The 22027-nt window shown below is 48.9% G+C and overlaps 8 protein-coding genes across 8 annotated transcripts; 5 read left to right on the top strand and 3 right to left on the bottom strand.

Annotated features, from left to right (window-relative positions):
* Positions 1–222: 222 nt before the first annotated feature.
* Positions 223–2504, top strand: N7516_000438 (TRAPP III-specific subunit 85 family protein; the record flags this gene model as incomplete). Its single annotated transcript, XM_057213160.1, has 3 exons — positions 223–467; positions 524–1284; positions 1342–2504. The coding sequence occupies 3 exons, from the start codon at positions 223–225 to the stop codon at positions 2502–2504; spliced, it is 2169 nt and encodes a 722-aa protein (XP_057075043.1).
* Positions 2505–3204: 700 nt separating this feature from the next.
* Positions 3205–4766, top strand: N7516_000437 (putative vacuolar sorting protein SNF7 family protein; the record flags this gene model as incomplete). The annotated part of the gene is made up of 3 exons (XM_057213159.1): positions 3205–3525; positions 3586–4008; positions 4068–4766. 3 exons carry the CDS (start codon positions 3205–3207, stop codon positions 4764–4766), a joined length of 1443 nt encoding a protein of 480 aa, XP_057075042.1.
* A 99-nt stretch (positions 4767–4865) lies between these two features.
* On the bottom strand, positions 4866–6194 carry rad18 (E3 ubiquitin-protein ligase RAD18; the record flags this gene model as incomplete). The annotated part of the gene is made up of 3 exons (XM_057213158.1): positions 4866–5424; positions 5483–5612; positions 5663–6194. The coding sequence occupies 3 exons, from the start codon at positions 6192–6194 to the stop codon at positions 4866–4868; spliced, it is 1221 nt and encodes a 406-aa protein (XP_057075041.1).
* Positions 6195–6401: 207 nt separating this feature from the next.
* N7516_000435 (uncharacterized protein) lies at positions 6402–8162 on the top strand (the record flags this gene model as incomplete). Its single annotated transcript, XM_057213157.1, has 9 exons — positions 6402–6452; positions 6502–6557; positions 6623–6864; positions 6917–7095; positions 7152–7457; positions 7519–7540; positions 7588–7734; positions 7790–7963; positions 8020–8162. The coding sequence occupies 9 exons, from the start codon at positions 6402–6404 to the stop codon at positions 8160–8162; spliced, it is 1320 nt and encodes a 439-aa protein (XP_057075040.1).
* Positions 8163–8569: 407 nt separating this feature from the next.
* N7516_000434 (glycoside hydrolase family 125 protein) lies at positions 8570–10235 on the top strand (the record flags this gene model as incomplete). Its single annotated transcript, XM_057213156.1, has 2 exons — positions 8570–8697; positions 8762–10235. 2 exons carry the CDS (start codon positions 8570–8572, stop codon positions 10233–10235), a joined length of 1602 nt encoding a protein of 533 aa, XP_057075039.1.
* Positions 10236–13382: 3147 nt separating this feature from the next.
* On the bottom strand, positions 13383–14883 carry N7516_000433 (acyl-CoA dehydrogenase family protein; the record flags this gene model as incomplete). Its single annotated transcript, XM_057213155.1, has 4 exons — positions 13383–13888; positions 13940–14029; positions 14088–14315; positions 14391–14883. The coding sequence occupies 4 exons, from the start codon at positions 14881–14883 to the stop codon at positions 13383–13385; spliced, it is 1317 nt and encodes a 438-aa protein (XP_057075038.1).
* Positions 14884–15171: 288 nt separating this feature from the next.
* Positions 15172–17532, bottom strand: N7516_000432 (putative protein kinase; the record flags this gene model as incomplete). The annotated part of the gene is made up of 1 exon (XM_057213154.1): positions 15172–17532. The coding sequence occupies one exon, from the start codon at positions 17530–17532 to the stop codon at positions 15172–15174; it is 2361 nt and encodes a 786-aa protein (XP_057075037.1).
* A 1003-nt stretch (positions 17533–18535) lies between these two features.
* On the top strand, positions 18536–21954 carry N7516_000431 (DNA-directed DNA polymerase delta POL3; the record flags this gene model as incomplete). Its single annotated transcript, XM_057213153.1, has 4 exons — positions 18536–18736; positions 18789–18926; positions 18977–21156; positions 21210–21954. 4 exons carry the CDS (start codon positions 18536–18538, stop codon positions 21952–21954), a joined length of 3264 nt encoding a protein of 1087 aa, XP_057075036.1.
* Between the last annotated feature and the right edge of the window lie 73 nt (positions 21955–22027).

Below are 22027 nucleotides of genomic sequence, written 5' to 3'. Positions count from 1 at the left end.
TGCCCAACCTGTTCGCAGGTTCCGTCACTCGATTTTGTTGTTGCTCGTGTCAGTGCTTATCGGCCCGAATCTGTCGACTTGGCTTTCTCCCCCAACAACACCTCCGTGAAGCCGCATCCCACTCGCTCTATTACACCTCGTGCGACCTCATCTACCAGTCGATGGGGCCTATCGATCAACTACACTCGCTTTAAATCTGCACAAAGCAGCAGGTGTCCGCCCATGACATCGCCCGGAGATGCTGCTCCGGTCAAACCTCCGCCGTCCTTCTCCCCCGGCGTTGCGCGAGTCGCATCCACATCACCATCACGATACCCTGGGGAGCATGAAACAACGCAATCTTTAGATGCCGAACTGGCAGAATCCCAGTCAGTCTCATCGCCGACGCCTCTTTCAGGCACGATCGCCGATCTACCAATAAGAACTGGCTCGTCGCACTCGCGCTCTGGGAGGTCTTCTACTCCACAGTTAGCAAGGTCATCAATCGGTTCGCCTTTTGATGGAAGATCTGATGGCTCGGAAGATATAAGATCATCAATTATCCGGTCATTCTCACCTACGATCGCAGTCCATGCCTCCGAGGATACCGACGACTTGGTGAGGAACAAGGGGTTCAAGGGGGATTTTGGGAGTTGATCCGGCCATTTGGAGAAACGGTTTCCGGGAAGGTGGTAATCCGGGACAGCATAGGCTCGAGTCGTGCCTGGGAGGACTATGGAGTGCGCCTTACTGATTTCAAAGCGATCGGCAGGGCTCCGGCTAACCGAGACTCCGGGCCCCTGGCCCAGATGGAAGAAGTGTTGACCAAGCAGTTAGACTGTTCAGATGGCCTGCTTGGTGCATCGGTACGCACAAAGGATGTTTTGGGGTTCCCTGCAACAACTCCAATATGCAAGTCGTTTTTGCAACAACTGCTGTGTTCGGCACCTACAGCGCCCCACGAGACATTTGGCCACCCGGTAGCCAATGTAATAGCCATCAGCTCGCGCAACGCAGCTCCGTTGGAGACATTGAGGCAGCTATATGCTGATGGTACCACTGGGGACAAACAGCTACCCGACTGGGTTAACCAGGAGTATCTTCGGTATTATGTTTTAGTTCATGACGAAGAACGAGACAATATCACGGAATCTATCAAGCTTTATGATCAGATGAAGCGACACTTTGGGCTACACTGTCATCTTCTAAGACTTCGGAGCAGCCAGTGTGTGGTGACGGACGATGATAGCATGCAAGTTCCCCAGTGCGAATGGCTCTCGCCATCAGAGCATCTGTCGGGAGCAGGTGAAGCAGGCAAGTTTTCGCCGTTACATACTCAGCCATAAGCTAACTTTCCGCTAGAAGCCTTGGTTGACCTCGGTACTGATGGTACACCGTATCTCTTTGGCTCCGATGCTACTGCGATTAAGGCCTTCATTCGAGAACTCGTGGTGCAATCCGTTATTCCATTTATGGAAAATAAAGTAGCTGTCTGGAATGATCAGGTTGCATCTCGGAGGCGTGGTATAAGCGGCAGATTTATGTCAATGTCTCGGCGGTGGGCTGGTTTCGGTTCAAGTTCGCGTTCAAGTATTGGAGGCTCTGCGGGTGGCAACAGCGGGAACTACGATCCAACACGACATTCTTATAGTCCAGACACCCCGGAGGCTGTCTTGCGCAAGATGGCCGACTACGCGTTTATGCTCCGCGATTGGAAGCTAGCTGCGTCCACATATGACATGATTCGATCGGACTATGGCAATGACAAAGCCTGGAAATATCATGCCGGGGCCCACGAAATGTGCGCTGTTAGCATGCTTCTAAATCCATTGGCCACGTCAGCCAAAATCAAGCTTGAGAGCGTTGACCAAATGTTCGAGACTGCTTGCTACTCCTATCTCACACGTTGTTCAGATGCGACACATGCACTGCGATGTTTATCCCTAGCGGTTGAACTTCTCAAGTCTCGTGGCGGATCAGCCACAGAGAGTGCAGCCAAATGGGCCATGCGGGTCATGGACTTTGGTCTTGTGGGTTCAGTGGGCCAGATCCTATATACTGAAAGGGTATCAGCTTGCTATGCCTCAAAGACACCAGTTGGAGCAGCGAAATGGGGTAGTCGTCGCCGAAAAGCCGGCATGTGGAGCACCCTTGCTGCTGATCAATGGCTCAAAGCTGGCCAACCAACTCTAGCTTCAGCCTGTCTGGAAGAAGCCGAGCGTCTCTATGCCGACGTGCTGCAGACTGACGGGGTGTTCCCCATGCCTGAGATGCAGAGCTTCGTTGACAATCTGCGTCATGCTGTTAGGGTTGAATATCTTGAAGCGAGGGGATTCGATGCCCGAGATCAACCGGCTAGCGAGGATCCCTTGGGCACTGAAGAGACTAGTGAGAAGCTCGACATGCGTCATCATCGCCGGTCTTTGGTTGGGCCTCCTGTGCAGCTGGATGCCGGAGCTCTCAACACGACGCAGGGGCCTCTGAACCCTGAGAGTCCACCCAATGATGACTTTGAACGAGCTTAGACTGAATATGGCCTTAATACCTCATCATAGCATACATATAACCATAGATACAAGCCTGTTCAAACATAAGTCCCTTGTGTAATGTATACTTTCTTCTCCCTTCCAGCTGCCCTGAGGTGTCTAGTGACCAAATCTCGGTGACTCTCGGATGCCCTAGAGTCCGAAGTCTTCTAATAACCAACCAGACATTCCAAGTCTGTAACTCAGCGCTTACTACAACAATCAGCCATCCATGGATCTGGTAAGTCGCCACAAACCTGGTGGAGTATAGATCTATCTGGTGTGCGCGAATCTCTAGGAATACAAATAAAGCTGCCATTGTCGTTTGCTCGTATATGCAAGTGAAATTAGAGAATCTATATACTCAGTATGGCGTAAAGTGATCAACATCACAGTACATTTAAGCATTCGAACGCGTCACGTGGGGCTTATCGATAAAGCTGTAGACGACCTCGGGAGGCCGCAGTGGATGCGCAGATGACCCCATCTTGCTTTGTCTGCGAGGTCCACTCTCAAAAACACAACTTGATCTATTATTTGCTCAGAGAGAGGCCTACCATTTCTCCCCAGCGCACCACCCCTGCATTATGAGCGAACTACTGAAATATATCCTCACTCACGAGGAAGCATTCCGAAGGTAAAGAAAGAACCAAGTCTGAAAGAGAAGCCATAAAACCTACTGAAACAGAGGAAGAATATCATGCTTACCCTCAATTTCATTCCCAGAAACCGTCTACCCTCCCTCTACTCCGACTTCACACCCCAGAAGAAGACAAACCCCGACGGCTACGCTGTTAATGTCGCAGCATGGGAACAAGCCCTCAACCGAGCTGCAAAGCGCGGCTATACCTCCTCACGTGGCGTGCGGGTACGTTCCGGCTCGACCGTATCAGCTAAGAACGGAATCACACCCGTGAAGCGAAAGAAGACAGACCACCTTATTCTGCGAACGGATGAGTCGCTGCTCCGGGATTTAGAGAGTCCGGAGTGGGGGAGACCCGTAGCTCTGGGTACTGTATTTGTGGGTCTACTATCTTCCTTTTGGTAGCGGACCTGTTAAACTAACCAAAGGGTGTTATAGGATGAGGCAGTGCGCAATAATTCGATGATCCCATTGCCTGTTTACAAGACCACTGCTGGGCTTTTACAAAAGAAAAGTCAGTGGAAGCTGATTGATCCCGGGGTTCTGAGTCCTTGGAATGTTATGAGCTGGGGCGCTCGGCAGCTCAAAGGCTTTGTTGTAGGTTCTGAGAGCGATTCGGCACCGAAGCTGCAGGTGCAAGAGTTGGTCTTGATAGAGAACCTACAGGAAGCAGCAGACCTAGCAGTTAAGAACGCCACAGGTGGCAACTCATCCAAGCTTGATCTTATTTACTCCAGGGAAAGCTTTCTTGAAGAGTTCGCAGCGATACTAAACGATGCCACGGAATTATCAGATGCAGATTTCGATGTCTTGCTGCTTTATTTATCCCGCGATAGCGGTGCTATTGCATATGACGGCAAGGTAAGTTGGACTATATAAATAAGGCCAGACTACCCAGATATTGACTGATTGATGGCTAGACAATCAAGTTCAAATCGGCAGATGAATCGCCCGAGATCACCAAACAGGACACGACCATTGCATCCATCAAGACATTGGTGTCGACTATGTCGAAACAGGTCACAAGCCTGGAAGCAAAGATCGCCGAGCTGACTGTGTCTGCAAAGACAGCCTTGTCCAACAAGAACCGCATTTCGGCGCTGTCTGCTGTGCGTTCCAAGAAGATGGCTGAACACAACCTCCAGCAGAGGTTTAACACCCTCATGCAGCTCGAGGAGGTTTATTCAAAGATCGAGCAAGCTGCTGGCCAGGTGGACATGGTGCAGGTCATGCAGGCAAGTACTGGGGTGCTTCGCGGTCTGCATACTCAGATCGGCGGTGCCGAGAGGGTTGAGGACATCGTGGAAGAATTGCGGGAGGAAATGACTAAGGTGGATGAGGTCGGAAGCATCATGAACGAGGCCGGCCCGGTCATTGACGAGGGAGAGATCGACGATGAGCTTGCGGCGATGGAGAAGAGCGACAGAGAGGCGAGAGAGAAGGAGGAGGCAACAGTCACCAGGAACAGGCTTGCCGAACTGGACAGTGTCAAGAAAGCCTCTGATGAGGCCTCCCGCCGTGCACGTACAGCCGAAGATGCGGACTCGGCTCTGGCAGATAACATCATTGACAGGCTCTCTAATATGTCAGTTGAGGACCGCCCGATGCAAGCAAACTGAGACCCTTCAAATTATGGGAGAGGTATTTGTCATATGTGAAAGAACAATTTGCTCTTCTGGGTGCTTCCCAATTCGAGTTTAATATGGCTTGTTCTGAAATCACCCCGATAGATCAATGACATGATTGGCATCGGTATCTGGGCTGAACTCAACGCCCGCAGCATTCACCAGTAATCCGCCACTCTGCTGGGGTTGTGGTTCCTTCTGCCCAGACGAAGACGAAGGTTCTCCAGGAATATTCGATCGTGCTTGGACCTCGCTCTTTTTACGCGCATTCGCGATCAAACGCTTGAAATCATCATCGTGGTTGTTTGACCACTCATTGGCATCGAAGTCTTTGCGCATCACATTATTGGAAGTGGTGAATGGTGACGGCGCTGCCGCATGCCCACCCTGTGTGCGTTCCCAAATGTCCAGTTCCTGGAGCAATATCCGCTTAGACTTGGGATTTTTGGAATCACAATTTGCATTCCATAAGTTCATCCACTCCGTGTGACGTCTCTGCAACAGCTGCTTTTGCCCCCAGTCCGGGATTCCGAGATCCCGGAGCTTCTTCCGCAATGCATTATCCTTTAATATAGAGTAGTTTATAGCCGGAAGCCGCTCGGGCTGTTTGGTGGAGAGGGTGAGGCCTCTTTGGGATATGGCTTTCAATGACCTGTAATTATCGTCCAGTTAGCACCGTGTTCAAGACCCATGAAATAGAATTAACATACCCGAAAGATGCTGGATTTGTAGGGGGTTTCTTAGGTGCTTCTTCTTCCTGCTGGTGTACGTTCAGGTGGGGAAACACTGCCTCTTCCTTCATCTTGCGAAAGCATATTGGGCAAGAGACTAACCCATCTTCTGTGAGGCGATTAGACGGGTCTGGTATCCGCGTGAGAAAAGTGTCATACCAGGCATGTATTCTTCATCGTCCTGACTATCCTCAATGACTTCGGGTATAGTCTGAGGAACAGTTCGGTCGTCTGTCGAGCTATTTGTAGATCTTTGAGAGCGAGTCCGTCGGCCTTGCGAACTTGTTTCTGGGACCTGTGGCTCCTCTTCTACCTGATTGACCTTGCGCCTCTTACGGGCCGGCTTCTCTATGCTGTCTTCTCCACTGGGAACGCGCGCATTTTCCCTCCTCGCAAGATCGAGTACACCTGGTCGTGCCAATCTAAACGCGTCGACGAGTTCCTGCACTGCCCAATTGCGGCGTAGTTTGAGCTCTTGGTCAGAGCTTCGACACGCCGGGCACTTGCCTTCTGTGCTCAGGCAACGGCGAATACACAGCGAGCAGAATGTATGGCTGCAGGAAGTAATAACGGGGTTATCGAAGAAGTCTTTGCAGACTTGACATCGTAATGAGGATTCGAACGGCGCGAGTAGTGAAAGTGGCGTTTCCAACCAATCGGTGGAGTCGGCGAGCTCGAACGACTGAGCCATTTAATCAATACCTAATCCCTGAGCTCGAGAGCTCTTTTCTGTAGAAAATCCAACCGGACTCGTCCGGCGATAGCTAACGAAAGAGGAGAATGTGAGTGGAGAGCCGCCTGAGGCCTGAGCAAGAGACCGCAAATGCCAAGACCCGCTGACTGATACGCGTTAAGTGGTTGAGCACGCGTCGGAGTAACTTGCACTTCAACAGCAACCATGGACTCGAAGTTGTATTTGGCTGAGAATGTTCTCAATGAGCAGCGCCCTGTATGATTTTCTCATGCCCTCCAGACCAGCAAGAGCTTACCAGATTTAGGTCACATACCGCTTATTGAGCCGCGCGCTCAAAGTGCACGCCAACCGGGCCAAACAGTATGTTTTGCACTCGCAGCAGCAGAAATCGGATGTGGAATTGACACAGACACTCCATTGGATAGGATTCTCTTCGAATTCCACCGAAATGAGAACGCAAAGAAGCCACAAACCGTTCACGCAACCTACGTCATCTCCGGCATCCAGAAAGCGCCCGAACCGGCCCCTACGAACGGCCATGCGGACGATGAAGATGAGATGATGCAGAGTAGCCCCTACTTGCCCAGCTCAATGCCGAACGAAGATGCAGCCTCGGACTCGATTCGCGCTATCTCCATCGTGTTAGCACGCGAGGAAGACCTGGAAGGTACGCAGATTCGTGGATCTCGGTGATGGACCTTACTGAATGAGTCGAGCAGATGCGAAATCAACCTTCCAGTCGATATCTACAATCCATGTCTACAGCCTCCAGCCTAGAGCTCTACCTGATTTGAATGTGTTGGTCGATGCCAATCGGGAGATTGCGAGCACACATGGGCGGGAGGACCCATTGGAGTGTGGGAACCAATGGGGTATGATACAAAACCGGAACGTCAAGGTAGGTTATTCATTACTTCCGCAGGTCTATCTTGATTTAATGTTTATATCTCTCAGCGGAGGACTGGCGTGCGCCCACCCCCACCTGCAGCTCCAGCTGTGAAACCGCCCGTTGCCAAGCCATCGAAGCCTTCGACTGAGTCGACGGTGCCCGCTAAACGGCCGTTGCAAAATGAAACATCCTCAGTGAAGATGGAAGCCACCAAGCCCGATGAACCGAAGTCTGAGCCATCCTCTGCTGCCAACTCCCAGGCATCCTCGAAGCCTTCAAGTAGAGTAACGGCACCCAAGCAAAAAGGCAATCTTTTCAGCTCTTTCGCCAAGGCGAAGCCGAAGACAAAGGCATCAGCTCCAGCAGAACCGGTTCGTGCAATTACCCTTGCAGCATTTATTATTGGTCTTGTTTCACTAACCTTGACTATAGGCCGCACCGAGTGCAGAAGATGGTTAGTTAACTCCAGCGGAAATTTCATACTTAGCTAACGTGTCTTAGTCGTGCTTGATGATGCATCTGAAGAAGAGGCAGAAGAATTGTTCCCGGATAGCACCGCCAAAGCAGCAGCAGAAAACCGCGAAAACAGGAAAGAACGCGAGGAACGGCTCAAGAAGATGATGGACGATGATGATGACGAGGCTGACGGTATGCCCTGGCCTTCAAACACCAACCTGAAAAGAACCAACTGACATAGCTTCAGACGAAGAAATGCCCGATGTCGACGAGGAGCCACGGGAGCCCACGCCTGTTGAGCAACCGCCACCACCCCAGCCAGCTGAACTTAAAGAGGAAGTGACTGTGCAAGGTGGGCGGCGGCGAGGCAAGCGGCAAGTCATGAAGAAGAAGACTGTCAAGGACGAAGAAGGATACTTAGGTCTGTGCATCCTGCTGAGCTCCCTTCGTTTAACGAGGTATACTAATTTCTTACAGTTACCCGAGAAGAGGCGACGTGGGAATCTTTCTCCGAGGATGAGCCGGTGCCTAAGAAGAAGCCCGCAGTTAATGTTCCTAAGGCGAAGGCTGGCAAAGCTGCAGGGCAGGGTAATATCATGTCTTTCTTTGGGAAGAAGTGATATAGTATTATTGAGGTGTCCAAAGACTTTCTAAAACCATAGATATCTAATAGTTAGTTATCAGAACATACAAGTATGTCAAGTATATCATCCCAAAAAGGAAATTCCGTGATGTCGATCTTCTCCGCACTTTTTGCGGGGAAGAGTGTCATCGTGCCTGGGCCGATGTCACCTCAATTTCACCGTATACTTTATATTTCCCCCGAGGAAACCACCTTAAGGTTAATATATACGGATGTGTAGCTCATAATGTACTGGTGAAAAGTCACGGAGATATCATATGCGTGCCGTGGAATGTATCCCTGTCCGGTTGGGATCGACATACATCCCCTCTTATTTACCCCGGCCTTCTTCTCTGTAGCAGTGCAAGTCTGTTCCTCGCCGTCTTCCTACCTGACATCCCCGTCATGACTCTTCCTGCTGTACTTGCAGTCGCTCTGCTGGGCCTTCAGGCCGGCGCCCTCCCAGATAGAGACGACCCAGCCATCTTGCGACGCGCCTGCCCAGACTACACCTCCTATGCATCAACACCGCAGTGAGTGTCTACAATTCCATAGAGATGTACCGAATATCTGCTAAATGAGGATTTAATGTCACAGTGCTCCCTATAGTGGTGGTCCCTTGAATCTTCCCTTTCAGCGCCCCGCAGAACCATGTCGGACATTCTCATCGCCCGCCGTGGAGAAGGTAATTGAAGATATCACCTCGCGTCTAGTCGACAAAGATATGGCTCAGCTATTCCGAAATGCATTTCCGAACACTCTAGACACTACAATTCGGTGGCATACGAATGGATCGACATCATCCGGCACCAATGCTAGGCGGGACGGCGCGCAATGGACCGGCGTGCAGACCTTCGTTGTGACAGGCGATATCAACGCCGAGTGGCTGCGTGACTCAACAAATCAGCTCACAAATTATCAGAAACTGGCTGCCAAGGACAAGAGTCTCTACTCGCTGATCCTGGGTGCTATTAACACCCAGTCCGAGTTCGTCATTCAGTCGCCCTATTGCAATGCTTTCCAGCCACCGGCTCTCAGCGGTATCAAACCGGAAACTAGCACCCAAAAGGATACTGTGCACCCTGCCTATGACGAGTCTTTCGTATTCGAATGCAAGTATGAACTTGACTCTCTGGCCCATTTCCTACAGCTAGGCAATGAGTTCCATGAGAACACTGGTTCGACTGAGTTCCTGACCGATCGGTGGTATAAAGCGTTGCAAACTGTGCTGAGCACCATTGACGCGGAGTCTAAGTCCACCTTCAATACTCAGGGCCAGTTCGTCCGAAATCAATACACGTTCCAGCGAGAGACTACCATTGGCACTGAGACCCTCAACCTAGCTGGTGTGGGCAACCCGCTAAATAGCGAGACCGGCCTAATTCGTAGCGCGTTTCGGCCTAGTGATGATGCTACAATCCTAGGCTTCTTCATCCCACCCAACGCTATGATGTCCGTACAGCTCCAAAAGACAGCGAAAGTCATCAAGACCGCCGGTGGGCCTGCAGCTCTTGTTGCAGACCTGCAGGAACGTGGTACCAAGCTAGCCAAGGCAGTTCGGGATCACGGCATTGTCCAACATTCCAAATATGGAGATGTCTACGCCTTCGAAGTTGATGGGTATGGGTCACGTATTCTGATGGACGATGCCAACATCCCATCGCTGCTTTCATTGCCCTACCTTGGCTTTGTGGACAAATCAGACCCCGTATACCAAAATACACGCAAAATGATCACCGACAAGGCCTCCAACCCGTACTACCTGGTGGGTCCTCAGTTCCACGGTATCGGTGGTCCACATATCGGTCTTGAGAACGCCTGGCCCATGTCTCTACTTGTTCAAGCTATGACATCCGACGACGATGCTGAGATCATTGGAAACCTCAACCTTGTTCGTAACTCTAGCTTGCTTGGGCTTGTCCATGAATCTATCAATGTTACCAACATCAAGGACTACACCCGTCCTTGGTTCTCTTGGGCGAATTCGGTCTTCGCACAGACTGTTCTTAAGATTGCAGCTGAGAGGCCTCATTTGATCTTTGGTATCAATGCAAAGCCTTATACTGTCTAATAGGGCTGACAGAATGTCTGCTTGTGGCTTGGGCTTATTTGGGGTTTCTTGAAATACCCGTGGACCTTGATCCTATCCTTATATCCTTATATCACTATTCATTGCATGAATCCTGGAATATGGCAGTTTTCTTTTTTTGATTCCTTAGCATTTTCAAGGTGGACGCTCTTTTTCAACAGTCTTGTCAACAGTAGATTTAATGACCAGTCTGGCTTAGAATAAGTAGTTCCACGATGAGACCCTCGTTGGTGGGATAGGGGATGTTCGGATCTGATCGGATCCTCATCTGGACCCTGCTCTGAGACATGCTTAAGCCACATCCCACATGGGCACCAACATGTCAAGTGGTCTCGTCTCCTGCGTGCATCATAAAAAGCATATATACTTCATCGGACACTATAAGGGCAAGCATAAGAATGTATAACATCAGCAGCTGATATAACATTTCTAGTGCGAGTTAATTCAGGAATAATTACTCTATTATCAACTTCTAACATTCTAACTTGACCTTGTTCTAAACACTTTCTGGTACTATATATGAATCGAATTCTCGATATATATAGTATATGATATAACACTAAGTAGAAAATGAACTAGTTAAGTAGAAAGTAAAGTGAGTAGAAAGTGAACTGAGTGTTATAACCTGCCCTAGACTGGTGAGTTATATACTTAGCCAAAAGACTATTATATCTGAGTATTACGCTTAGATAGACTAAGTTCCGATATATATAAGTGTATAATATAACACTAAGTAGAAAGTGAACTGAGTAGAAAGTGAACTGGGTGTTATAACCTGCCCTAAACTAGTGAGTTATATAATAGGCTAAAAGACCATTATATTTGAGCATTACTCTTAGATAAGACTAGATTCCGATATGTATAGTATATGACATGACACTGACTAGAAAATGAACTAAGTAGAAAGTGAACTAAGTAAAGAGTTAATTGATTTCAGATTCCCATAGTCCGATTCTTTATCTGATTTATCTAGTACTTACGATCAAAGTAAGTGGTTTCTATTATTCCATTAGGATCGGTATCACCGACCCTATTTAATCCCCTCTCACTCTTCTTCTTCTTTTCCTCTTCATCATTCCTCAATCATCATAATTCATCATCAGCAGTTACCATCTTATAAATATACAGCTACATTGCGCCCCCCCTCTTCTTCTTATTCCTTTCCTCTTTGTTCCTCATGTTCCAACACACTACACACTACACGTCGAGGATAAGACTACCTCGTCTTGTCCTATTCTTCCTCTTTTTTTGCTTACACAATTTGCCTATCATGGCAGAGCGCCGGCTGCAGCCGGCGCCGCCCTCCCAGTGAGACCTGGGGAAATCGGCCCACACCATGCCAGGAACGTGGCATTAAACAATGGCACTGGCAATCCAATAACGCCAAGCCCAGTACAAGGGGAAGGATTTCAACGCGAACTTCACTCGTCCCGTTCCGGCAAACACTGTAAGTACCCCCATTGACCGCATTATCCCCTTTACGCATTGATGATTTGATACTAATAATATACTGTAGGGTCAGGCTAGAAATGGCAATCGGGCCACCTCTGCCAGGACCAGACGGTGTTCTGGTTGTGCCAGGTCCAAACGGTCTAGTTGTGTATCAACTATCGATAGAGTCTTGTTTTGTGGTCTAATACCATCCGCTTTTGGCGTTGCCGGACGCCTTCAGATTTGTTTTATTTATTTCTGGGAGTTTCTGGGAGTTATATACTGATGGAGGTATGCTACGATGAATTGTTAGAAGAAACAATGCATATGGATTTGTATCGAGCGGAGTGGACAGAGAGAGGGAGAGAGAAGAGAAGAAGGAGAGAAGAGAAGCTATCTACTACATGTTGATCTGTCCTATCCAATATCCCCCCTCACAAATCTCATTTAGCCCATAAAACAAATAAGCGAGAATCCATTTTGACTTACATTGTAAAAACTCCATTTTCATGTTCGTTTTAGATCATGCCAAGTAGTCGAATAAACGACTTGAACTGATCTTTACCGAGTGCTTTCGTGAACCTATCTGCCATATTCTTCTTTATGTCACCCGAGAAGAGTATTCTTCGCTTAAAGACACAATCTAACTATAAAGATTAGGAGATACTAGCTCTTTATTGAGCTCTCTCTACTAACAATCATTTTTATATATATATCATCTTTGATAGGATCGCTATCCTAATAAAACCTATACTTATCACTTACTATTAATGCCATAGCCGAAACGGTGATGATGCATGTGCCGGCTCTATTCGACAGCGGCCTGACCGCGCCAGAAGAGGAAGTCACGATAGTCGGACTGTCGTACATTGTGGGATCTGACATCCTGATAGCTGGGTTGATGCTTTTTGCCCATCTGTTTCTACTCTTTCCCTCTTACATAATGTTAATCCTGGTCCAGGCGAGTCTTCTGCCGCCCACCTGCGAAACGCTGGTCTTTATGCCGAGAGAGCAACAGCGGGGCAGGCGGGTGGGTGAGATCTTTGCGGTTAACGGGGGACCGCTGCGAGCACAGGAGGCGGTGCAGATGGTCGGGGTGGCACGGTTGCTCTGGTGTCTGGAATTGCATAGAAAGATATGTTTATGTTTGTTTGGAGTTGCCGCTGTGGTGCATTCGGTGGTCTTATCTATGAAGTAGAAGGGAATACCAGGTCCTGTCGGGCGAAACATGAAACTTTCCACTTCCACCTGCGGTGAACAGGTCAGTGTAGTTCTAGATACTTTCTGTAAAACATTATTGACCGTTGCGTGGGGAAGCAAATCGCTGATGATAATACCAGAAAGATCTCCCTTTCCATCCTCATCAACAGCCCAGGCTGCAACACTATCATCAATCAAGATTAAGAAAGCAGCATACCCGCCCTTGCACTCTGAGTTAACAAGTCCAATTTCATTTGAAGGGTTTCGGCATCGCCATAAGCAACTAATTGGCCGTCATCATTTTCGGCGTCCTTTTTTACAGGTCCTCATATCCTTGTTGCAATTCAGCATAGCGGCCGTTCAGACTTAGTCGTTATAAAAAGGCAACCTGGTATGGATTTCAACACATAGGGTAGTATACATATGTCCGGAAATATAGTGTTGGGAGACTTTTGACACACTATGTATCTCCCTATGAGGAACTCGGTAGTTATCCCTTCATACTTTAGACTGTCTCTTCTCAAGCGCCTTCCGCCGAGTACGAATCGCCTTTGTCTCCTCCCTCAACGCCAATCCCGCCATAATCTCCTCACTTCCGCCGCCAACTACATGAACCCGAGCATCGCGACTAATTTGCTCAATTCTAGCGCCTTTGCCAGCCTTATTGTAGCCCGCACCTCCCATAATCTGCTGTGCTTCTCGAACACTCTTCTCCAGAGCCCTGGTCGACATGACCTTAAGCAAGGCAGTCATGCCACCAATGTTGACGTCGTTGGAAGGACGGTCTTTGGTAAGCTCGAGGATATTTACAAGCTGTTCCATGAATGCATAGGCTGGCTCGATCATAAGGCCGAATTTGAAGATCTTGGACTGGATTGCCTGCTTTTCAATCAGCAGAGAACCAAATGTCTCCCGCTGGATGGCGTAGGTGTAGGCATCTTCAGCACAGACTCGGGCGAGTCGCAAGGATGCACAGGCAAGGGAAAGGCGTTCTGGGTTGAAGTCTGAATAAAAGATTAGCATACGATTCAAACCCTTGGTCCAAGACGACTCACTCGACATGATAAGCGGGAATCCCTTGTTCTCTTGACCGATGAGATTTTCGACAGGGACACGCACATCTTCAAACTCGATGAACGTTGAACCTATAGTTATGTTAATCGACAATGACTTCACAGGGCTATATCAGAAAGAAGAACGCACCACTGGCATTCACACCCGAGTTATGCATACGCCTTCGAGTCACACCTGCAGTAGCCAAGGGGATAACAAGCAAGCTGATACCAGACCTGCCAGGACCACCAGTCCTAACAGCAGCAGTGCAATAGTCAGCCCAGATACCATTGGTAATCCATTTCTTTGCCCCATTCACAATATAGTGCTTCACATCCCGCTGAGCCGTAGTGTTGATATTGGCAACATCCGAACCAGCTGAGAAGTAAACAAAGTTAGCAACTCATGTTTTTAGGAAGAGATACTTCCATTATAAAGTAAACATTCACATACCATCCGGCTCGGTAATCCCCAAACAAAACCTAATATCCCCCCTCGCAACACCAGGAAGCCACCTCTTCCTCTGCTCATCATTCCCAAAACGCGCAATAGGTGGACATCCAATCGCATTACCGCCACCAAGCCCCCAAATCACACCGACATATCCAACGCGTGTTAGTTCGTCAGTTACAATCAGCGAGCACCACGTATCCCACTCCTCACGCGGCACATTTCCAGGAAGAGTGAGGCCGGCTGAGTCCTCCTCGTTCGTAAGAGGATGGACGATGCTGTAGCCCAGCTTGCTATGGCGTCGACGTACGGCTTCGGGGACTTGACCTGCTTCTTCCCACTCTGCGGCGTAGGGGGAGATATATGTGTCCATGTATTCACGCACGGTGGCGCGCAGGTTGTGGTGTAGGTCTGTGTAGTACGGGTTGCGGATGTCTAATTGTGGGAGAAGGGGCTCGCTGTATGGAGCTGTTGCGGGGCGGAGAGTATCGGCCATTATGAAGTTGTATTTAGTGCTATGGGAAAATAAATAGGATAGGTAAACTAGGTAACATGGGTTGTATTTGACTGTTTGATAAGTTGCAAGCACAAGATGGTTTAATGCGGGGAAGACCAAGCTCGGTCGCCTGTGAAGAATGTGGGGAGAGCTACTTGGCCGAGGCCCGAATGCTGATCTTCATGCTGTGCTTCATAGAGGGGAGTTATGCATTTGTATCGTTATTATCTGGGTATATGGTATGTAATAGAGTCCAAGCTCATTGGCCCCTGTTGTTGTTTTAGATATTCAGTCTTGCGCTTCCTGTGTTTCCTCGAATCGGCGAACGGCTTTTTTCATTGCTCGCAAATGCTCCTTGACATTCTGGCAGCTCCATCGCTGCTCCGATTTGGGTTCCAACATTTTTTTTATGCATGTCATGAGAGAATCTGCGACTGAGATTCCATTGTCCAGCACGATCGAGCCATAATCAACCTTGGTGGCGAAATCCGCAGGGAAAATGGTACGCTCGGACGGATCCTGGCCTGACCCGCGAGTCAGATCGCTCAAGACGAATTGTCTCTCCATCTTTGTGTTCAAACGATAAACCGTCTCGAAGAGAATGACGCCAAGCGCGTAAACATCGAGCTTTTCGTCGATCTTATATTCGTCAAAGTAATCCACTGGTGAGCGTGGGTCAGTTTGAGACGTAGATGGGTTGGCCGGAGGACGATAGAACTCCGTTCCAACTACCCGCTGTATATTTGGTCCCTCTCGGTATGGTGTCATAGTGCCCTGTGCGGGCTCGTTGATGTGGGAGATGTCTGCCACGAGGCCAAAGTCCCCAATACGAGGACGACAGAACTGGGTGGGAGAAGCTTCGCCGGAGCTGCACGTGTCGCATATGTCTGCTGTGCTGCTCTCTGGTGCACAAAGGAAGATGTTTGCAGGCTTCAGGTCACGATGAACAATTCCCTTCGAGTGGAGATACTCAACACCCGAAGCAATGTCCATCACGAGCTTCAGTGAGGGCAGTAGGTGGAAGCAATGACGCCTAGCAAGTGAACATTGATCATACTTCGGAGTAGCTTGAGGGTTCAGATACGAGCCGAGCGAAATAGGGTGGAGTGACATTTGGATGTGAAGAATGACCGCAGGGGGTTGCTGACCAGGGCGGTTACGGGGTTGAACTTGAAGCTTAGACTGATCTTGGCTCAGACCATCAGTGAATATGTCATCGGTGTCTCCGAAAGTGGATGTTTGACCAACAGAAGTGTTCCCATCGAAGGTACGGGGAATGGATTCAACGTCATCATCTTCCTCATCCAATCCCCTTCGTGAGCTTTTCTTTGACTGCTGAGATGAGGTAGTCCCATGGCTATCCCAGCGATGAACGCTCTCGTTGAAGCTATGATCTTCAGGCAGAGAGCTTGACTGGGACTCGGGATTTGAATTTTCAGAATGCCCAAAGACAATCCCCATACTCGACTCGTTTGGGCTATCTGGAGAAGGCAAATTGTTTTGCGACTGGTCATTTGCTGCGCTAGAAGGGTGGTATTCAGCTGGAGGCGGGTGCGAGTGGTGGGCCTGCTCGACCCATGCACCATAGTAGCGAACAATATTTGTATGCTCAAGGCGGGCAAGTGTTCGAATTTCCTTCATGATAACCTCGAGCTGATTTTTACCTCCAGATTGCAGCTGCTCAAGTCGCCTTTGGCTGAGTGGAATCTTCTTGACGGCGTAGTCTTGTCCGTCGATGTGGTTCGTGACGTGGTACACTTCGCCGAAGGACCCACGGCCCAAGACCTTGAGTTCCTGGAATTCCACGGAATACCTTGACAGCTGATTGTATGGCGGGGCTGTTGGAGATCTGAAAAGAGGAAACCCTCCGGGTGAACTGCCAAACAGGGGCATCGGTGGGTTGGGAAAGGTTATTGGCCCACGGGGAACGGTTGAAAGGAAATCCACCTTATTAGTAGGAGGGAGCTGTTTCCTAAACGATGAAATTGGTTCGGTGTTCCGGCGGAACAGAGTGGGATTCTCCACATCTTCAACGCTGGATGTCTTTATCGAAGGTTTTGCGATTAAAGCGAGGTCCTCGCCGGAGCCAATTGTGGGAGATCGAGCACCGGGTTCATGGAAATTCATCTCCTCGAGGGCAGTTAGACTAAGTAAGTCGAGGTTATCCCGGTAACTCTGCCTACTCTGCCCCATTTCCTCTCTGTCAATGCCGTCGGCCAAGATACCGTGAGACGACAGGAACTGAGATTTGAATTTGTATAGTTTCTTGCCAAGATACTGAGCCTCGGGGCTGTGTCGACTGAACGGTTTATTTGAGCTATGTTGAGCATTAAGAATGTCTGCTGCCCGACTCTGGCAGTAAAATTCCAAGAGGGCGCCAGTCATGACATTGGCATGTTGATCAGCATTTACACCAGCCAGAGCTTGTGGTAAAGTTGATCTATCGCCGTAGGAGATCGAAGAGTCTGCATCTGAAGAACGCGAGTCTTTCGGAACTCGCTTGGGCTTGTCCTTCCCCGGGCTGCGGGATTGATTCTCTGCAGCATGTCGAGGAGTTGATGACCCAGATTCCTGGATTTGGCTTGCTTCTGAACTCGAGTCGGAATCCGAGTCCGATGGTATTTCTGCTGCAGATCGGAACATCGACATATTGATATACTTTTCATTCAAATAGCAGACGCAATGAAGACTTGAATTAGCGCTGTGCCGACACCATTGGCGATGAGGGACGAAGTACACAGAAAAATTCAAGAATAGAAGAAGAGGAAGGAAGAGAGAAACAGGCACATAAGTTGGTATAAACCGTGCTGCCTTTTGGAAACTTGGGCTGATTGTTGCCCCGCAGGAAAAAAGAAAAGAGGGAGCTCTTTGATCAAGGGCAATGACGTAAAACTGAAAGAACACAGAAAGGAAGACGTGTCAGATATCCCTTGGACAGAGATGCCACGTTGGGATTGACATCAAAAGGATATAAACATAGCACAGAAGCCTAGTGGGGGATTGTGTCAAGCTTCCATCGGGTTCTACTAGAATGCCTCTAGTAGGGCGTGGGGAATGCGGCTCTTGGCGGAATATCGAAGGTGACTTGAATAGAGTCTGAGATTGTACATTCAGGGAAATCCGTAAATAGAAACACTCAAGAAAGAGACAAACACTTGGCCTTTCAGATCGAGTCATTCGATGCCAAGGCCAGGGAGGCGAGTCGTCCGTTTCCGAGCCCGTGGACTTGGCGCCTTCTAAGGGTGGAAATATGATGAAAGGCCATACCTAGGTAGTTACCTATGTACTCGATGTAGCTATTAATGGTATACTCTTATTCTACAGAAAATTGTATCTCTCCTATCTCACATGAGAAGCTAAGAAAAGAACAAAAAAACAAAAGTATGTATAGTTAGAGCTACACAGTCTGTTAGGTACACCTCGACCTTTTGACCAATCAAATCACAGCAAATATTTGTGTTTCAATTTAGCTTATCTTATCACACGTGACCCCCTCACGCGTAAACGTCACGTCGAAGGCGCGACAGCGCGACTTGCACAAGGAGTTGCCCGCTCAACACATCCTCAAGTTCACGAGCCCATTTTCTTCCCACATCGTTTCCACCATCAGCCTGATTGTGACCCCGTGAACCTCAGTGTAGGAGTTGTCGTCATGCCTGAAGCTATCATCCCTCCCCAGAAGCGGGTGCTAGGCGACGCGGCCGATAATTCCAACGGTATCTTGAAATCTGCCAGCACCCTCAAAAAGCGGAAACTCGATAATGAGCCGTCTGTGAAGTTCACACCATCCTCGCAGATTGCTCGGCGAAATATTGGCTCGACCCAACCGCAGAAAAGTCAATTCGAGGAGGAGGTACTTGAAAAGTTGACGCAGGACATCGGCGACTTGAAAGAGAACAACTCAGAGAAGGACCAGCAATGGGAGCGCCCCCCCGCTTGGTGACTTCGATGAAGCCAAGGAAAACATCTGTTTCCAACAGATTGACGCGGAAGAAGCAATGCTGATGGGAAAGCCTGCTATTCGGCTTTTCGGTGTCACCGAGGTAAATGTGCTTGCCATTCCCTAGGTTTTCGTATCTAACCACATTAATAGACTGGACAATCGGTTTGCCTTCACGTCACTGGCTTCGAACATTACCTCTACATTGCCGCTCCTGTCAGCTTCACCAAAGCGGATTGCGACCCTTACAGACATTTCCTAGAGCAAAAGCTAGGCCAGAGCTTCACTGCAATCTCGTCTGTGCAACTTACAATGCGCGAGAACATCTACGGATTTCAAGGAAACCAAAAGAGTTATTATATTAAGATTACGGTTACTGAGCCAAAGTTGGCCGCCCGACTGCGAAGTGCGTTAGAGACTGGCAGTGGAAGCATGAACTACAAGGGTATGTGGAGTGGCGCAGATGGAATCCTCACATTTGACAATATTCAATACCTTTTGCGTTTTATGATTGATACCGGGCTGGCTGGAATGGCTTGGGTCGAGGCAATAGCTGGGAAATATCGTCTTCTTGGACAGAGTCAACGATTGTCCAACTGCCAAATCGAAGCTTGTGTCGACTATCAGTACATGGTAGCTCACCCACCGAACGGGGAATGGGCTAAAATGGCACCTCTTCGCGTCCTCTCCTTTGATATTGAATGTGCCGGACGGAAAGGTATCTTCCCGGAGCCCAACATGGACCCCGTCATCCAAATCGCCAATGTCGTTACTCGATACGGAGAGACGAAGCCATTCATCAGAAACGTCTTTGTCCTCGATACATGCAGTTTGATCGTCAATACCCAAATCCTGGAATTTGAAAAGGAAGAGAAGATGCTTGACGCCTGGCGTGACTTTGTGGAAAAGGTGGACCCTGACGTTATTATCGGATACAACATTGCCAACTTCGATTTCCCATACCTACTCGATCGTGCCAAGCACTTGAAATGCACAGGGTTCCCCTATTGGACCAGATTGAAAGGTTTCAAGACCGAGGCCAAGGATGCAAATTTTTCGAGCAAACAAATGGGCAACCGAGACACGAAAGCGACGAATACAAACGGCAGAATCCAACTTGATCTTCTTCAATTGGTCCAGAGAGATCACCAGTTGAGAAGTTACACCCTTAATTCCGTGTCCTACGAGTTTTTGAAGGAGCAAAAGGAAGACGTTCACCACACCATGATTACTGAGCTGTTCAACGGTACCCCGGATTCAAGACGACGACTTGCAGTATACTGTTTGAAAGATGCATATCTGCCACAGCGATTAATGGACAAATTGATGTGCCTTGTCAACTATACAGAGATGGCAAGAGTCACGGGTGTACCGTTCAATTTCCTCTTGTCTCGAGGACAGCAAGTCAAGTTCATCAGTCAACTGTTCCGGAAAGCCCGAGAGCAGCAACTCGTTATTCCCAATTCCAAGCCCCAGGACGAGCAGGATTACGAAGGTGCGACTGTTATCGAGCCGAAGCGAGGATACTATGGAGTGCCCGTTGCAACCCTCGATTTCGCATCACTATACCCTTCAATCATTCAAGCACACAACCTCTGCTACACCACCTTGCTCAACAAGACCAGCGTTGAGAAATTGAACCTGAAGAAGGATGACGATTACATCGTGACTCCAAATGGAGACATGTTTTGCACAACCAAAGTTCGCAAAGGCCTTTTGTCCCAAATTCTTGAAGAGCTGTTGTCAGCAAGAAAGCGCGCGAAGAAGGAGTTGGCTACCGAGACCGATTCTTTCAAGAAGGCTGTGCTGAACGGTCGTCAACTCGCTTTGAAGGTCAGCGCAAACAGTGTCTACGGTCTGACTGGTGCCACAGTGGGTAAACTGCCTTGTCTTCCCATTGCCAGTAGTACGACGAGTTACGGTCGTCAGATGATTGAGAAGACAAAGCAAGAGGTAGAAGCACGCTACACCATCGCGAACGGTTACTCTCATGATGCCGAAGTCATCTACGGTGACACTGATTCCGTCATGGTCAAATTCGGCGTCACTGAACTGGCAGATGCGATGAAGCTTGGCCAAGAAGCAGCAGACTTTGTTTCTTCCAAGTTCATTACGCCCATCAAACTTGAATTCGAGAAAGTATACTTCCCTTATCTTTTGATCAACAAGAAGCGATACGCTGGACTGTACTGGACGAACCCCAACAAACATGACAAGATGGACACAAAGGGTATTGAGACCGTCCGACGTGATAACTGCCTCATGGTTCAAAATGTCATTGAAACCGTGCTGAACAAGATTTTGATTGACCGGGATCTTGATGGTGCACAAGAGTGAGTTGAGATATCCCTCAACCCAGCTTTGAAGAAACTAACATAATATCTAGCTACGTCAAAGCCACCATTTCGGACCTGCTCCAAAATAAGATCGATATGTCGAAACTAGTCATCACAAAAGCATTGTCGAAGCGCAAAGAAGACTACGCAGGCAAGCAGGCACACGTCGAACTTGCGGAGCGCATGCACAAGCGTGACGCAGGTTCCGCGCCAACACTCGGTGATCGTGTGGCCTACGTCATGATCAAGGGTTCTAGTGATTCCAAAGGCTATGAACGAGCAGAAGATCCCATCTTCGTTCTGGAAAACAACATTCCCATCGACACTAAGTACTACCTCGACAACCAGCTTACAAACCCACTCAACCGTATCTTCGAACCCATCTTGGGTGAGAAGAAGGCAGGCCAGTTGCTCACTGGTGAGCACACACGGTCTATCACCAAAGCGGCCTCGAGCCTGGGCGGACTGATGAAGTTCGCCAAGAAAACACAGACTTGTATGGGCTGCAAGAAGCCTCTTTCCAGCAAGGACGAGATGGAGGGTGCAGTCTGCTCGAACTGCCGCCCTCGCCTTGGTGAACTTTACACAAAGACTCTCACCAAGGTCTCTGATCTAGAGGTTCGATTCGGGCGCCTGTGGACTCAGTGCCAACGATGCCAAGGCAGTCTTCACTGTGAGGTCATCTGCTCATCCCGTGACTGTCCGATTTTCTACATGCGCATGAAAGCGAAGAAAGATGTGGAAGATTCACAGAAAGACCTGTCCCGATTCGACTTTGACGCTGGTGCTTGGTAAGGAGAGAGTGTTCTCCACTGTATGACTTAATTTTCTTGAATAGCTAGCCTTTTTTTTGGGTGGTATGGTTAGG

Source organism: Penicillium verrucosum (genome assembly GCF_028828655.1).
Source record: "Penicillium verrucosum strain IBT 35672 chromosome Unknown utg000001l_segment0_segment0, whole genome shotgun sequence".
Classification (NCBI taxonomy): Eukaryota; Fungi; Ascomycota; class Eurotiomycetes; order Eurotiales; family Aspergillaceae; genus Penicillium; species Penicillium verrucosum.
This window is presented reverse-complemented; position numbering and strand designations above follow the sequence as displayed.